The sequence below is a fragment of the Alligator sinensis genome, unplaced genomic scaffold (genome assembly GCF_000455745.1).
Source record: "Alligator sinensis unplaced genomic scaffold, ASM45574v1 scaffold253_1, whole genome shotgun sequence".
Lineage (NCBI taxonomy): Eukaryota > Metazoa > Chordata > Crocodylia > Alligatoridae > Alligator > Alligator sinensis.
Window position 1 is genome coordinate 2132972 of NW_005842147.1, and position 12917 is coordinate 2145888.

Genomic DNA, 12917 nt, shown 5'->3' on the forward strand with positions numbered 1-12917 from the left:
TGCTGCTGCTGCTGCCCGTACAAAATGTGCACCACACGCACCCCCTGCACACACACCACACACACAGTGTGCCTGCGCACGTGCGTAGCGGAAACCCAGTTCCTGTCGCTAACTCAGTAAATTTGGCTGGTCTCCATTTATTGCATGGTTCACCGGTGAATTGTGCCATGATGGCTTTGCACATATGACTGGCCCACGTGTGCTGCACAGTTCACCAGTGAATTCAAAGCACCACACGCACCCCCTGCACACACACCACACACACAGTGTGCCTGCGCACGTGCGTAGCGGAAACCCAGTTCCTGTCGCTAACTCAGTAAATTTGGCTGGTCTCCATTTATTGCATGGTTCACCGGTGAATTGTGCCATGATGGCTTTGCACATATGACTGGCCCACGTGTGCTGCACAGTTCACCAGTGAATTCAAAGCGTGTAGCGGGGGTCTGAGCTGTGCTCGGCTTCGTTGTGGCTGCACAAAGGCTTGAAGTTGACGTCCTGGATCTTTCTTGAGGATTGAGGTTTTAACCACCGAGTGGTAAATGGTTCATGCAATGATGAGGGGGGCTTTTATTGGGCAACGTTCTAACTTTTGAAAATGCGTTTGAATTGTAGTGAACAGATCGAATGACAAGAGTCAAGCTCAGAGGATAGAAGTACCTGAACTGCTGTAGTCTAGAAGCCCGTGATCACTTCAGACAAGACCTCACTGCACCCCTTTGTTCTGACACTTGCAATTTTTCTGCAGCCAAACTCATTTTTATTGTGCAGCATCTTGCATTGAATGCGCACATAGTGGTAAGTCCAAAAATGGATAGTAGCTTGTAAATGAGAGGCCTTAAAGCAATGATTCTCAACTAGGGTGCTTTGATCCTTTCAGGGTGCTGTGTGTTGCTACACAATTCACAAGATAAACCAAGAGACTTCACACAGGAATCCATAATGTTAAAAACATTCTAACCTGCTGTGTCTTCCTGAATTCTTTGTAACAGAATTGCTGTATTCTTCAATAGTTGAAGAAAAGGAGTGAAAAACTAAGAGCTGGCATTTTGAGTGGGAGGCCTGAATCTAACAAGGGGTAACTTGATTCTGAAGATTGAGAACCTTTGCCTTAAAGTCTCAGAAATAGAATTTTATAATAATAAATAAATAAATTAGTGGAAATCTTGGCAGCTTCCCACTAAATGGCAAAATTGGTACCAGAATTAACCTTATAAAGCATAGATTTTTTTTTTTTTAAATCTATGTATTAGTAACTTGTCTCAAATGATAATTCCCCTTAACTCTGAGTAATCGCAGGGGTTCAAAAAAATAAAAACTAAACCTAATTTTCAGATTTTTTAAAAAAAGTAATCCCAAATCCACATTTTTCTACAATTAAAATTAAACACCGCTAATACATATATATCCTGGTTTTCTTCACCCCAAATCCACACTTATATACATATATAGTAGATTTGGGATGAAGAAAACCAGGATCTTTGGTAATCAGCAGAGTACTCTCATGGATTTTCTCACTGTTTAAAAATTATTGCTTTTATGGGACAGTATATGCACTGATGTATTGCCCTGATTTCAAACTTGTAAGGATTTTTTCAGGATCAACATCTGCATATGTGAATTGATTTATTTGAGGAACCCCAATGGATTGCTAACCTTCATAAATTTACCATTGTTTAAAGACTTGCCTGTTGTTAAAGTAATTTGAATGAAGGGAGGGGTATGGATTTAAAATGAAGTAGATACTTCTGGAAAACTCTGAATGATCATATTCTGATGTAAAGATACTTTCGTCCGGTTTAACTTAACCCACTTTTAGAGAAATATTAACGATTAATTCCATGTATAGTGCTACATAGGATTTTTTTTTAGTGATTAATAGTTCCTTCCAAGACTGAGGGCATTGTTGTACTATGTATTTTGCTTTCTGAATCCACTTCAGAATAACATATTAAAATCTTTCTTATGTGGAACTATGCTAGGATTTAAATTTTAATCAACTGGGTATTTATTACAGGGGGGAGAACATTGAACAGAAAAATCATTTGCAGTGGAGCAACAGGGAGCACTGTAGGGGGAAAGTGGTATATGCGATGACTTGCTTTTATCCTCCCAGTGTTTTACTAGTTGGATGACAGAAAATACATTACAAAATGAAAAACTTATTTCTAATCTTTGTTTAGAAACTGAAATGAACAGGTGAGAGTTGAGATAAGTGAGGAAGGGTGCAACTAGCTGTACAAAGCCAAGTACTTTTGTTTGCTGATGTAGTGCACAATAGAGAGACCAAAATTTCAGAAATTCTACATGGTGGTTTAAGTTGCATGTCACAAGGAGTGTGAAACTTGCATGCTTCAGTGACAGGAGGAGGAACATAAAAATATTCATACTGACATATTGGGTAATGCCAGAGGTCTACCTAGCACAGTATCTTGGCTCTGGCAGTGGTAAGTAGTGGTTGTTTCAGAGGGAATATCAGAAATCAGGCATGTGTAAAAATTAGTTCTACCCTCCCAGTTAACATCAGAGAGAGAGGGATGTCCAGAACCTGAGGTTACATGCCTGACTGCTAGTGTTTCATAGTCCCTGATGGACAAAGCCTTTTGAAATTTCTCTCATCCATCTTCTAACTGTTTATGCTATTGGCTTCTAGAATGTCTTACGACAAGTAGTTCCATTAATTATGTACTGTGCAAAAAAATGTTTTTCTTTTAAATGTGCCTCCTGAAAATTTCATTGGGTGGCCTAGTTCTTGTATTCTGAGACACGGTAAATAATAGTTCCCTGTTCACTTTTATCCATATCTCGCTCGGAATGAGCAAGATCTATAAAATCCTAAGTTTCTCTTCCAGCCTGAAGAATTGTACCCATTTTAGGTTCTTCTCCGATAAAATCCATTTCATACCTCTTATCTTTGCTCTTTGTAATATTTTTAGCTTTACTATCTCGTTTTTGAGCGGATCTGCACACGGTATTCAGGATATGGGCACACTGTAGCTTTATATAATGGCATGATCAGAGTTTCTTGTTTTTTGTTTTTTTCAATATTGGTACAATATGCAGAATTCAAACAGACAACTATCCTATTTTAAATAATTAGGGAAGGGATTAACCTCCCCCCCCCCCCCCCCCCCAATAAAAAAATAAAAAAGGATTCACAGTGACTCCAAGATGTTTCCTGAATGGTAATGGCTAATTTGGGGGGTAATGGCTCACCCCCATGTGCTTATTCAGCTTGATCTACCACTTTGCCTACTCAGTTTTATGATAACTTTCCAACTCCTCACACTCAACTTCTGTATTTGACTAGCTGTAACTTTTTTACCATCTGGATACTTTGCCATCTCAGGACTTACTCCTTTTTCAAGCTCATTTGTGAATGCTGAGCAGTACAGATCCTGTGGTTTCCCACAAGGAAGAAGTAGTTAGAGGCATAGGAGGGCATGAACTTCTCTGCTTTAGTTTCTGCTGCCCTATTGGACATTTCTGCTCAATTTACCCCTTAACAAATTATTTTGTGCTATTCTCTATTTTTTTTATTTGTTTTTTTATTGATGGGCAATGTATACCAGCAGCTAAAACAACTTTTAATTTTACCCCCAAAAACTATAGAAATATCCAAAACACATCTAGTTCTGTACTGGCTTCACTGCAGGGAAAAATAATAAATGTTAGATGATGGTTCTTGTTCTTCTCTCCTCAAGAAGGGAAACTGCAATTGGATGCAAGATGAGGTGCTGTGTAAAACCATAAGGCAGAGACTATAGACAAATTTCCCAACACCCCAAATAGAATGGAGAAAGAAACAAATATAACTAGTGTTCTTAGTAAATAAAGTGTGTGGCTATTTTACATCATGTTCATGTCGGTTCCATGATATGATTTGCAAGGGTTCAGTAACTGCACAACCATAAGCATATTGAGGTGAGACTTCTGCAAAGATGAATGTGAATATGGAATATTTCAAAAGTTTCCCTGAGTTAAATCTCTTGAATCAGATCCAAGGCAATGGAACAAGTTCTCGGCCTTGTAGCTACAGGTATTTTAGTTCAACATGAGTTTATTTTCATAGAAACTTCTTCCCCTTTTTTTCTTTTTTTTTTTTCTTATTTTAAATAGAGGATCAGAACCAGTTGTGAGGCAGCACAGCAGCTTACCTTTTGTCAAGACAACTTCACCTTTTGTGAAGACAACTTTTGAACCCTGGCGAACCAGGTAAGATCATTTGGTGAGAGCAAGTCCAGGTTCACAGGTTCTCGGTGCTGAAGAGGGATACAGAGCCATCCCAGAATCCCTGGCAAATGTAAAATTAAAATAGTTTGTCTGAGTGGGTTTCTCTGAGTGCTTCAGGTAATCTGCTAACTGATTGCTCACCTCTGCTCTGGAAACCTAATCTTAATAACTGAAACAGGTTGAGGGACATGGCACAAAGCTTTTTCATCCCTATTATTTGTGAGTGAGTTCTTCTGGAAGGGCTTGATTGTAATGCTCCACAAATAAGATGCACTGGAGGCAGATTATTAATGCCTACTTAAGTGAAATTTATTGAGAAATACCAACTGTATTTGAGCCCCAAAGACAAGAACCCTCATTCTTATTGAGGTGAGGGATGTGACCTTTAATTTGGCTGTTGTCTCCTTCCTCTTCCTAGTTGTCATCCCTCCTCCTCCTCCTCCTCTTTTTTTTCTTTTTCTTTTTTCTTTCTTTTTTTTTTTTGTTTTTTTTTTGTTTTGTTTTGTTTTTTTGTTTTTGAGTGAGGCAGCCCTTCTTCCTATTCCTTCCTGACCTGTGCATCTGGGTCTGAGTTCCCTTTGGTTCCAAGCTAGTGTCTGTTCCTGGTCTGCTTTCCCCTTGCATTCTATCTATTACTTCCTCTCACACACGCACACACTCTTGGTTCCTGGCTTGGGAGAGTGCCTGACAACTAATAGCGAGGAGAGACACCTTACAGAGGAGGAGAAGACTTCCAAGGTGAGGGAAGGCAGGGCCAATTGAGGCTCACTCTAGGTGAAAGTGATGATTTGGATCAATCTCTTCACCAGAAAATTCTTCTACAGAGTCTCCTAGCAAGTCCCAAAGATTACTTAGTTGCAATCCAGTCCTTAAAATGATCAACAGGACTGGCTAGCACCTAAGGGCTAACTGCAATTTTTTTTTTAATTCCAAGAAGAAGCTGTCAGTCCTTTAGTCAGCTTGACAAGTCAGGGGAATATGGCTGTTCATACAATCCTTTGGCTCTGTTATTTTTGCCAGGCGTTTTCAGAGGCTGCTTTCCCTCATGGGAGGCGGAGGGAGAAATGGGACCCCAGGCTTCTTTCAAGGGCAAGGTGAATATGGGGAAATCACCTGTGGTGATGGGGAGTGGGAGGGAGGAATTTAAATGAGACTAACTACTATGAAGCTGCTTTTTTTTTCCCCCCCCAACAGGACCTTATGGGAAAACACAAGAGCGAGTGTCTACCGGCCTATAGTTGGTGGAGAGGACCCCAGAAGAAGCGGAAGAAAAAGAAATCTAAGTCTGCTAGAGTTGAATATGTCAGTAGTCCTGGCAGGTAAAACATTGTGAAATAGGCAGAATTGGCTTTTGTCCATAACAACCAATCTAAATTAAAACTAGTGATTGGAGTACTTTGTGATCCTTAATAGAGGATGCGAGTGCCAAATATTATTCTTACAAAATATCCAGAATAAATGAGTCTTTGCAACAAGACTTCATTACAATTTTCTATTAAATATTTTTGCTGAGAAGTAGGTAACAACACCGTTATGTGTTCTGTGGAAACTAAGTGGGTTAGCTATTTATATGGCACTTTAAAGTACAAACAGTTTATGGATCTATTTGTTACTGGGGTTTTTAGGGCTTGCCTCATTTCTTGGTACTGACATAGAAAAACTTGAAATTAAAAAGTTTAAGAGATTAGATGCATTGTTTTTAAGATTATTTTGGTGCATTACACTGACTATCATGTAATCTGTGTCATGCTAGAGAAGACTGTTATTGTCTAATGTTACTTTGATTTCTGTTGCTAATGAAGTCTGCAAAAATTTAATTGTTTTTCTTTTTAGACCAGATTATTCAATATTTGTAGGAGAGCTAACTCCTGAAGTGGATGATTTCCAGCTGTATGACTATTTTCTGAAGAGGTACCCTTCATGCATTGACTGCAAAATAGCCACAGATCTTTTGGGATACTCCAGGTAATATCTATGCAGAATCAGAATGCTGATTAGAAGTGATGTTGATTGTTTTAATAGCTCTAAAACTGAAATATGTCATTTCTGCATTTATTTTCTTCAATAGTTGGTAGAAGGCAGACAGAATCTAATATAAAGATCTTTCTTCTAGCATTACTTTTTATGGCTGTTTCAATTTTATCTGGATTTGACACTTATTTGGGTAGTTTCTGACTCTACTATAGGCATATTTTTTTTAAAAGAGGATGGCTCTGCATTGAAGTCGGCACTCTTCTGCTCATGCATGGCAGCTTCCCTATATATAGTAAGTTGTAGTGCTGATGACCAAGTATTACCCACATTTTTTGCAAACAGGGAAGATGAACATGAGACCTCAGAAATGAGGAGATTGAGCTCTACAAACTTCAACTTCAACTGCAGATATGATCCAATGGAAGTTTCTGACTTGACTTGTCACCCAGTGACTTTAGTGTTATAGTCTTAACTGGGCCCATTTCCCTGTTCAGCCCACACACTTCCTTTGACAAGAAATACAAGATACTGAGAGAGTGAACTTGTCTCTTCCCTCTTTAAATACTGTAAATTGAAGTCCTGGTTCATGCTAGTTAAGAACACAACAAATCTTTTGCCATGCATATACATGGAATTTGACTAGATACAAAATGAATCGGAGCAATTCATTCTTTAGTTGAGAGCTAGCATAAACTTTTGTTTAATCCATCTGTAATCATCAAGTCACTTCTGATAGAAGTCTATTCTGACAAAGTATGTACAGGCAGTATGTATAATGTATGTCAAAACAAAAAGGTGGTGGACAAATATGTAACCTAAAACTAGATTAACTACAGTATTAAATAAGAGTACAGGTCAGTCGCATCATACGCGCATTTAACTTGTGCAAATTCGAATATACGTGGGGGGGGCTTGAGTTTGCACACGTAGCTGTGTGGCCGGCCACCGAGTGGCAGCATGGTGGTGGCTGGGCAGCACACAGCCATCCCCACCACCACCCCGTGCTGCATCGCTGCCGCCGGCTGCACAGCTCCGTGGCAGTGGCAGGAGGTTTTGGAGGCAGAGGCAGTCACCGCTGGCACAGTAATACACTATTTCACTATACGCGATTTTTGCCTTACACGCTGACTTCAGAACGTAACCCCCGCGTAAGATGTGACTGACCTGTATTTGTCCTGCAAGGAAAATGCTCAACTCGTTAGCTGTAGTATATTGTGGCTGATGAATTACTAAAATCTTTGTTTTGGAATTTGCAGAGGGTATGCCTTTGTCAGATTTGGTGAACAAGGTGATCAGATGAGAGCTCTGCAAGACTGCCAAAATGCAGCAGGTCTAGGGGGAAAACGAATCCGACTGAGTATAGGAATTTCTAAAAGGTAATGAGTTGGTCTTGTATTGATACAGGAATTAAAGATGTCTATTAGATATTCATAGCTCTACTTTATCAGTGCCTGTCTTAAATTTACTGCAAAGATTGTCTTTTCACCTTTCATGACACTGATACTGGGTCTAGTTTTGGTTTTTGGTTTCTTGTTTTTGTGTGGTATATGGTACCACTCATTCTTAATCTGCACTCTGGTAATTCTGAGCCTTAGTGAGGGTCCAGAGTCAAATTTTCACAAGTACCTAGGTAAGAGTATACCTGATGTACTAATCTGAACAATCTTACTGACTTTTTCATTAGGGTTGCTCATAGTAGCAAAAAGAGAACAAGTGTTTTCTGATTAAATTAGCACATTATTTTTGTAGCAGTCTGAAATGGAGGAAAAATCAGAAAAACATTATGGTGTTAAAGGTAAAAACAAACCAATATACCAAGTACAAAAAAATAAATAAAAATTCTAGCTTCTGGCACAGTCCCTTTTTGATCTGGAGTTTCAGTGGCAGAAACAGGAACCTCCATAGAGTAGTTCAGTATTCACTCTTATGTTAAAGGTTTGAATTGAAGGAACAACTATAAAACACTTCTGAAGCAGTTGTGTTCTCTGAGCAGGTGGATGTAGGATTCTTTGAATATCAAGTTACTATGCTGTGAAGTCAACTACAGGGGTGGGGGGGAGACATGATCTTTGTTTCTTTTCTTTATCCTAAGATCATACAGTTGTGTGTTTTGTTTTGGTTTTTGGGGGTTTTTTTGCTTTCCATTCCTGTTTAAATATTAGTATGGAATACACTAAACAATCCCTTTCATCAGACCTTGGAAATGCTACTGCTTCCCCTTTCTGCGGGGAAAGGGTGCGGGGTGGAAAGATCTAAATTAGTCTGGCAAGAATTGTAGGGGGGGGGGGATTGTTTTTGTTTTTTAACTTGGCTTATGAACACAAACGTTCATGCATGTTTTAAAGCTTTTGTATATTCTCTTTTACACCCCAAACAGGATCATTCAGAGTGGTGGTCATTATTTCCACTCTGCCCCAGGGCCATGTCTGTGCCCATTCTGCCCCCACTTTTTTTAACTTGGTAAAATTGACTCTGTCTTGTATAAAATATGAGCAATAATAACTTGGCTTCTGTTTCTTTTCACTTTTTACTGTAAAAGTCTTAAAGCAATGACGTGATTTTGTATTTGTGTTGATCCTTAGAAATATGAATTGATATCTTGTCTCAATGGTATTGTTGACTTCAGGGTCTTAATACTTATATTTTGGAGGATCTCACTCTCACAGATGCATCTGTTTTATGAACAATTTCAAAGGTGGCTTGACCTAGAAACTTCTGCTTTTATTTTGGGAAACATTTGTGCTTGCTAGATTTAGGCCCTGATTTTGGCAATAAGCTTGCCTGTACCTGTGCAGAGACCCATAAAAGCAAACTGGATCCTGCAGGTGTGAATGGGATAGGTAGCCTTGTGCAGTTGGCTGTGGAATTGAGGCCTAAATATAGTTACATGTTTATCTCCTCTCCACCCCCGGCAATTATGCACTTGAGTCCGCTGGCTTTTAGAGCAGTGGTTCTCAACCAGGGTGCTGGGGCACCCTTGGGTACATTTTGAGATCCTTTTTGAAGGGTGTCGCAGGAAATATGAGGAGATAAACAGATAAGGGCAGGCTTGTGACCCCACACCCCTCTCTCCAGTCTGGCTTCTCTACAGTGTAATAAATTAGTTTGTGAAATGGTTATGGAGGGGTGTGTCAAATCTAAAAAGGCTGAGGAAAAATTGGTCTAGAGTATATTGATGCAGTGTCCAATTAACTAAAAAATTTATTGCCTAACATCTTACTTGAAAGATCAACTTTTTCTGCCACTTCTAAAGGGCTGAAGCTGCTTCAAAAGAAATCTCTCCATTTTCATAATGGCTTGCTACGAGTTGAGTATAATGTCACAAGCAGCATTTGAGTTCAGCTGCTGGACTCTTAACCAGTATCTAGTCTACAAATTTTTTTTAAGTGGAGGGGAACTTTGTTTTGTGGTTGTGTGGTACAGGGAAGTTGGAATTTCCCTCTTAAAAAGGAGCAGTTGACACTGCCCACACTTTTTAACTATGGGATGTTGTATATTTACTACTGAAATAAGAATATTTAGCAATAAGCCAAGTGAAATAAAGGACTAATTGAGAGAATGGGTGAAGCAGCTGTGGCTGTATATTCAGTAAGTACTAATCAGCCAGTCTTTAGCAGAGCACAAGGATTTGGCTGCAAAAGCTTTGCTTATTTTGACCCTGAAACTTGCTTTGTTGGAAATAAGTGCTGTGGGTTTGGATTTAATCCAGGAAAGTTATTGGTATTGGCAGAGATGAGAGCATTTGCTTATGTATAAATACAAAGTACTGTGCTGTCTTCTCTTGTGCTCATTTTTTCTAAGAAATGTTCATCTTCAAAACTTGATATGCAAAAACTCTTACTGAACTGCCTAAAATCAGTTTTGCAGCCAGTTTGTCTCAATTTTTCTCTTTAATTATTTAGACTGAAAGCAGAATTCCAGCGGTACCAGTCTTACAACTACAATGATTATTACCAGGACTATCAGAACTACTACTCACAATGGGGTTATGATCCTTACCCTGACTACAACTACAGCTATTCTTCCTATGACAACATGCATCATGTTGCAGACACTGCTATGGGTGACCAAATTATGACTCCAGCTCAATTTGAGGTATTGATATTACTGAACTTGTATCTCTAAGAGAACTTACCAGAATTAGAGTTATTGTGTAATTTAAACCAAACAGACTTGGACCCAGTTTTCTCTCTGAAGTTTTAAAGTTGAAGTCACGCTTGAAGTTAGACCTAGATTTTAAGTCTGTTACTCTTTCTCAAGTACTGCAAGCCTCCTGGGTTTTTTTGGGTTTTTTTTTTTTTTTTAATGCTTACCATGTGCTGTTGCATCTTGGTTCTGACAGCTATATATGCATATATTTTTACCTTCATCATTCTGTTCCATAATGCCCCTATTTTAATTGCTTTTATTTTGTCTTATTAATCAAATTACTTCTGAAATGTCTGTTTTTAAGAAGGTAATAGATTTAGATGTTGAGACAACTCTTAAAATACTGATGTCCTCCTTTCAGTCATGTTCATGAACACATTCGGAGTCCTTTTTGAAATGAAATATGTGAAATTTTTCTGAAGAGCATAGTTTCTTAGAAGTGGAAAAGCTTTGTTGGCTCTAACCTGAATATGCTTTTTGTTTGTTTTGTTTTAGGAGCCTGCAGCTGCAGCTGAAATCAATGATGATCTAATAACTGAAGGTAATGCTAATGCTATTCTACTTATCAACTGAATTTGGTTGTAATGTCCTTTGGCATCTTCAAGTTCTTAAGAAACCAGAGTAGTGCTAGTTCATTATGGAGAAAGTTTAAGACATTGGCACAATGTAAGAACTTTAAGTAGGAGACCTGTTTACGCAGGTTTTTGACACCTGCCTTAGATTTATACAAATCGGGCAATGTCTTCTAACAATTCATAAATGAATAGATCAAGAGACTACTTTCTCTACAAAATTAAGTCACCTCCCCCCCTCTGAATAAATTCACAAAGTGAAGATCACTTTGCCCAGTAGGGTTATACAAATTTGTTTTTGAGTTTATGCACAGAGTACTCTGCCCTGATTGGGAAGGGAGCAGCTGAGATGGTGGCTGCCCCTTCTGCTGATTGGCCTACAGCTGTCTTTTGTGCAGTCCTGCCTATTTCTGCCGATCGGTGGGGTGGGGGGAGCCCTCAGCCAATCGGCACCGAGGGGGTGGGGACAGGGGGCTCACCATAAAAAGGCTGGGTGCCACAAATAGTCCCCTATATTTGTTTTTCTTCCCCTCCAGGTGCTTTAAGTAGATTCCTAGTTATGGTTTAGAAATTTGTTGAACAGACTTGTTCACATGTTTCAATGTTTCATGACTATGACTAGATGTGTGATGCATCAAGTTGTTTTCTTTTTGTTTTTTTTAAATTGGAGCCAACATGTATGACAACTTACCAGACTTACTTTTGCAGATCCACAGCTTTTCCTGGATGTTGATGAAATGAACAAACAATTTATGGAAAGAAGCGAAGAACTATATGATGCACTCATGAATTGTCACTGGCAACCTCTGGATGTCACCTGTGAAATCCCTTTTGCTTTCTAAGGGTCTTTTATATAGCATGATCGTTATGACCGAGGTGCTAAAACTACATTTCTTCTACATTTTACTTTAGATCATAAGTTTTTAAAGCACAATGATAGGTTGTTTTTTCTGTTTGTTTGTTTTTTTTTGCTATGCTTTGGACAGCCTTTGTAACTTTTGTTCACCACCATACTCTATGACGCATCTTGAAATCATGTAAATATTCTAGAAATGTAAAGAGTTAATTAGGGTCTAAAGGATAGACTTGCTTGTGTAAATAAAATCTTGTTTCTGCAAACCTGCCAGTACAGTTGCACTCATTCACTTGTGTGGAGTACCTGCTGTCTTCTGGCTTTACAAAATCAAGTGGTAGTTTTAATTCCATAATAATCTGCCTTCTGTTCTGGGGTAGATTCTTGTATTGAATGACTGGAGCTTGTGGATGCTAGGCTTCATGTCAAGGAAATAAATGTGAATATATTGTGCAAACTCTGTTTCCATTGGTAGCAATTGCCTTTTGACATAGAGGTTGTACCTCTCTGTCTCTGGAGCTCTCAGTTGAACATGGAGCACTTGTTCCCGTGATTTATCTTGCAAACTGCTGATGGTGACTTTCTAAAAGAGCAGTTGTGCAGAAGCTTGCTGCACTATATTTAAAGCAAAAAAAGTAGCTTTACGCTTGGGGTACATAGAATGACTAATTGGAGCTTGGCAGTTGAAGTCTGTTTAATGCATTATCCTTCAAAGTCCTTGAAATCTTATCTTTGTGGGGGGAGGGCTGTTTTCCTCCCTCCCACCCGCTTCTGTCATTTATCCTGGTTGCTGTTGTATTACAATGTTCATTGATTCAAATGTTAAGAAAAAGGAAAAAACGGTTCCTGCATCTGATTACTGAGTCTGATCTTTAAACCCTTTCAAGAACTGTGTGGCTTTTGATTTTATTCATGTCCAATCAAAGCTCTAAAACTTTATTTCTCTAATTGGGGACAGCTCTTATGGTAACTTAACAAAACAAAAAAACCCCCAAAGACCACACTATTGCAAGGTCTGTCTAAACAGCAAGCAAACAAGTTAATTGCATAATTCTAGAAGGGGTTCAGATTTCCCTCCCACTATTTTAAGCAGCAGAAGTTTGCAGCCTTCTCTCAGAACTGCTTCAAAATAGATAAGA

The 12917-nt window shown here is 38.9% G+C and overlaps 1 protein-coding gene across 5 annotated transcripts in view; it reads left to right on the top strand.

The window, feature by feature from the left end:
• Nucleotides 1-12235, top strand: part of LOC102381985 (tRNA selenocysteine 1-associated protein 1) — a 13288-nt gene extending 1053 nt beyond the window's left edge. For 2 of the 5 annotated variants that reach the window (XM_025206229.1, XM_025206227.1), the window contains exons 2-10: nucleotides 613-795; nucleotides 4117-4212; nucleotides 5165-5324; nucleotides 5425-5532; nucleotides 6064-6195; nucleotides 7461-7580; nucleotides 10107-10299; nucleotides 10849-10894; nucleotides 11634-12235. In XM_025206229.1, the coding sequence (XP_025062014.1) occupies nucleotides 5209-5324; nucleotides 5425-5532; nucleotides 6064-6195; nucleotides 7461-7580; nucleotides 10107-10299; nucleotides 10849-10894; nucleotides 11634-11767 (849 nt within the window). In that variant the 5' untranslated portion in view covers nucleotides 613-795; nucleotides 4117-4212; nucleotides 5165-5208 and the 3' untranslated portion in view covers nucleotides 11768-12235. Of the gene's footprint in view, nucleotides 1-612; nucleotides 796-4116; nucleotides 4213-5164; nucleotides 5325-5424; nucleotides 5550-6063; nucleotides 6196-7460; nucleotides 7581-10106; nucleotides 10300-10848; nucleotides 10895-11633 lie in introns of all 5 variants that reach the window. The other 3 variants (XM_025206228.1, XM_006025445.3, XM_006025447.3) reach the window with 3 other exon arrangements.
• Nucleotides 12236-12917: the final 682 nt, after the last annotated feature.